The sequence below is a fragment of the Etheostoma spectabile genome, chromosome 7, assembly GCF_008692095.1.
Source record: "Etheostoma spectabile isolate EspeVRDwgs_2016 chromosome 7, UIUC_Espe_1.0, whole genome shotgun sequence".
Taxonomy (NCBI): domain Eukaryota; kingdom Metazoa; phylum Chordata; class Actinopteri; order Perciformes; family Percidae; genus Etheostoma; species Etheostoma spectabile.
In genome coordinates this window covers 21849861-21854412 of record NC_045739.1, presented here as the reverse complement: position 1 = coordinate 21854412, position 4552 = coordinate 21849861, and the positions used below count along the sequence as shown (strand labels likewise).

At 49.5% G+C, this 4552-nt stretch overlaps 1 protein-coding gene across 5 annotated transcripts in view; it reads left to right on the top strand.

Moving 5' to 3' along the window:
- snphb (syntaphilin b) overlaps positions 1–3406 on the top strand; it is a 24496-nt gene extending 21090 nt beyond the window's left edge. For 4 of the 5 annotated variants that reach the window (XM_032521053.1, XM_032521052.1, XM_032521051.1 and 1 more), the window contains 2 exons: positions 257–406; positions 1121–3406. In XM_032521053.1, the coding sequence (XP_032376944.1) occupies positions 257–406; positions 1121–3188 (2218 nt within the window). In that variant the 3' untranslated portion in view covers positions 3189–3406. The remainder of the gene's footprint in view (positions 1–256; positions 407–1120) is intronic. The other variant, XM_032521050.1, reaches the window with a different exon arrangement.
- The last annotated feature ends 1146 nt before the right edge of the window (positions 3407–4552 follow it).

The window sequence follows — 4552 nt, the reverse complement described above, 5'->3', positions numbered from 1 at the left end:
TAAGAAATTTAAAGAAATGAGCAGTCATTTAAAGAAAGGCAAAATCAAAAAGAAAGGTCTTCAGCCATGATTTTAAAGAACTGAGAGTAGCAGCGGACCTGCAGTTTCCTGGGAGTTTGTTCCAGATATGAGGAGCATAGAAACTGAATGCTGCTTCCCCCTGTTTTGTTCCCCTGTTTAAAAAAAATAAACTGGTCACTGAAATGTAATCAGTTCTAAAGAACTAGAAAAAACTCATTTCTTATGATTGTTCTAGACGCCATCAGAAGTACACGTCATGTACGGACAACCATGGTATCCGGCCCCCTCCACCAGAGCAGTACCTCACACCACTGCAGCAGAAAGAGGTGTGTATCCGACACCTGCGGGCCAGGCTGAAGGAAACCATCAACACTCTACAAGACAGGTGAGATTAAAAAAGAGATTTTCCATATTGGCCAGAAAGTCATGTTTTATACTGTCTGACTCTTTCTGAGCTTTTCCCTTCAGTACCAGGTTCTAACCCCAACCCTTGAGGCTAATTATGCTCCTGCATTTAAGGTGTGGGTACGTACCTAGGAGCGTGGAGATACGGACACCATGCCGAACGCTTTGCTGTGGCCTGACGTGCACCTCTCAAAAAATAACTACACGTAGCGGCAACGTAGACCGTAATAACTGTTATGTGTCCACTTGGCCATGGCTCGGTAGCTTTGCATTTCCCCCTACTCATTTCCGGGTTGTCCTTCTCCATAAACAACTTGAAGTCAAGGAGGAGGGTGAACTTTTCCTGCTACAGATTTCCTACTATGCTCAGAAAGCAGAAAGGAGACACTTTGTTTCTCCGACTTTGCCTCTAGAGTCTCTCCGAAGCTAATCACTGTCACGCTCTCATTCGGTCTACCACACACTCCCCACGCACACACACATTCTCCAGATAACGCACCCACCAACGCACAAGTAGAAACTTCAGGCCACTTACGTAGGCTATGGTGAAAGCTCTGCGTGCAGCCTCCGCAGAAGCATAAATCCCACTTTACACTAGGCCTAATATCTGAACTCTCATAATTATTTTGTGCTCTCCCCTTCTCTTCTGTTTTTCCTTTCTCCCTTTTATTCTCTCCATCCCTTCCCCTCTCAGGGACACGGAGATAGATGAGCTGAGAGGCCAGCTCTACAGGATGCAGGAGGACTGGGTTGAGGAGGAATGTCACCGTGTTGAGGCTCAACTGGCCCTGAAGGAGGCGCGTCAGGAGATCCAGCAGCTTAAGCAGGCTGTGGACACTGTTCGCACCAGTCTCAGTGATGCGGGGGGGCTCAGCGGAGACATAGGGGTCCAGAAGTACTTTCAGGACATCAACACTCAGAACCACAAGCTTGAGAACCTTTTGCTGAGCATGGATTTAGCCCAGGCTGGATTAGCCAAGGAGGGGGAGGGCATTCCAGGCTTTCGGACCCGTGTTGGAGGTTCGGCACCAGCATCGGTATCAGGGGAAAGTCCAGGAGGAATACCCAAATCGGCAGTAGGAGGGAGGGGGTCTTGCTCCTGCGATGCTTCGCCAGCCCGTTCTCTAACCCGGAGCTCCACTTACACTAAGCTGTGTGATCAGGCGCTTGCGGACCGGAACGGCAATGGCCTGGACTTTCCTTGTCTGTCAGGTGACGGCACCCAGGACAGCGGCTTTGTGTGCTGTGGGGAGAGCAGCGTCCCCAGTCGGACAGACCTGCTGCTGGAGGCAGCCTTCCTCTCTGAGGAAACAGCATCTTTACTCAACTCCTACGCACAGACCTTTTCCCATTCTCTGCCCCACTCTCTGCCCCACTCTCTGCCCCACTCTCTGCCCCACTCTCTACCCCACTCTCTGCCCCACTCTCTGCCTAGTAGCTCTCTGCCCCACTGTCTTCCCCACACTTACTCCCATACCTTACCTCATTCTTTCCCTCACAATTTGTCGCAATCTATGCCCCACACCATGCCACACTCCTCCACCTATGACAAGCTGTGCACAGGTGAGCGGCACGCGCCCCTTCGTTGCGGCCTGGGTGGAGTGGGCTGTATGAGCCATCCCTGTCTATCCCACCACCACCTCTACCTGCACCCACTGCGGGAGACAGGCATTCAGACCGAAAGCTGCCCCATCCCCGCAACGGCAGGTTACCCCTCGGATCTGGACACCATTGCGGAGCAACGCACTTTCCGCTCCCAGGCCTGTAGCCCCACCTCTACCTGGATGTCTGATGAAGGGGAGGAGGAGCTGGACTCCATCACCACCACAACTTCATTAACCACAGCGACGATGATGAGTACAGCCACAGAGCCGATCCCGTTCACTAAAACTCCTCTGGTCTCTCCCTTACCACGGTCCGCCACTGTGGCATGTTCCATGGAAAGTCCTCTGTATGGGGAGGACGAGGAAAAGCAGGAGAAAGAGAAGGGAGAGAAGGAAACTGCAGGTATGGAGCAGCAGGAGGAAACAACAGTGATTAGATTGGAAGAAGAAGAGAAGCAGATGCGAAGGGGCTCAGTGGGGGGGGATGAGGTGGAAGCTCAGAGTGCAGCGGAGGAGGTAGCACCAGGAAAGCCCTGCGATTTTGTAGAGACATCAGCAGGGACGCAGGGTGAGCTTCAGTTTGGAGGATGCTGTGGAGAAGGCAGACAGGGCGGGACACTGGAAAACCTCAGCATGGAAGACAAGCAGCAAGAAGTTGGTTTATCAGCCGGATCGACCCAGGTAGAGACAGCCGAGCCGAGTCCAAGTAGCCCAGGAGTCTCGCCAGACGTAGAACAGCCTCACACTTCCCAGCCGAGGAGGTCTACTTCCCATGTCGAGATAGCTGGTATCACTGTAGTGGAGTTGCATGATGAGAACAATGATGATGATGATGATGATGATGATGATGATGAAACTAAAGAACAAGGCGCCACAGGGGGCGCCACAGCAGAGGAGGGAGATTTAACCAGCTCTGGGACAATTGAGAAAAGCTACTGGAGTCGTCACTTCCTGGTTGATCTGCTGGCGGTGGCCATCCCTGTGGTGCCGACAGTGGCGTGGTTCTGCCGTGGCCCAGTCCGCACCGGACAGCCCATGTATCACATAGGCTCGCTGTTGCGAGGCTGTTGCACTGTGGCGTTGCACTCGTTGCGCCGGGGAGGGGGGTTGAGGCATTACCCTGCAGGCGGGGGTGACCTGGGCGGATCACAGATATAACAGGAGAATGTGTCTTGCCACTCTGTGATCCTTAGCTACGGCCCCTCCAGTGTGTGGTCTTAGCTTGTTGGATGATACCTGTAGTGTGAGGAGAGGAAGAGGAAAAAAAAAATTCCTGTCCTGCATTTCTCATCAAGGTTAATGGCTGAGGGGAGCATCAGGAACAGGAAATGCGCATTTATGACTACGATCTCTGACTAGTAAAATCTGTTCTGTTTGGTCTGCTCCTTATTGTCTCTCACCCACCGGTCCTTGCTGTTGAAACCAAGATGTCTACTAACACTACTGACTTGTGCAAAACTTAATGAGCTGATTGAAATTAATGATCTATGCTTGGATGTTTAACACTGATTGTTTTTTTCTTTAAATGCGGGAAAATGTTAAAGGTTCATTGATCTGTCAAACTACCAGGCTGTCTCAATTCTGACATGTTCTAACGACGCGTTGGAGAGTGTGCACGAGAAATATGGTGCGCGTGTGTGTGTGTGTGTATGAGAGTGAGTCAGAGTGTAACCAAATGGTCTCGTTGTCTGCAGTGGATGAGCTACACTGCTCGGTGATTAAGGGAAAATCCACCCTAATTCAGACTTCATCTGTCCTTTGACTGTTTTCTGAGTCTTTGACATCTTCAAGACTGTAGACACAGACCTCAGGTTGATTCGAAGGCTAGGACACACCAAAACACAATACTCTTGGATATAGACTAGAGATTATATTGTGCAGGAAATGAATAAGCATAATCAGAATAGCAATCAATGGGTGGTTGCCATAATGGCCAAAGACAGGTTTGATAGAAAAATCAACAACCAAAATCTGATGATCGCTTGATTTTGCTTCGAAATTTCACTCCCCCATATGACATATCTACATATATTTCTCCTTTCTTTAATGTTGATTTCACAATAGAAGCTGCTCTTTTAGTTCCCTCAACCCAAGCAACCAGCATGCCAAGTAACCCAGGATAGTCCGTCATCACAACTATGTTAGCAACACAGCAGAACAGGCAAAAACTCATGGCTAAAGTCAGGTCTTGTGAGGACTTTGTCGCCTCTCGCACTGTGTTCAGTGTGTTTCTACCCTGAGATTATTGATGATTATGATTATATTACATCTCGATAAATCAACAAAGCAGATAGAAAGACTCAAACTAAAGTTAAATTCAATTTCAGTGATAGTATCAAATCATAACAAAAGTTATTTCAGGACACTAGAGGACATAGAGTAGGTCTAGAACACACTGTATAATTTACAAAGACCCAACAATTCCAGTAAATCCCCCAAGAGCAAGCCTCTAGTGAGACAGTGGCGAGGAAAAACTCCTTTTAGACAGAAACCTCGGACAGACCCAGGCTCTTGGTGGGCGG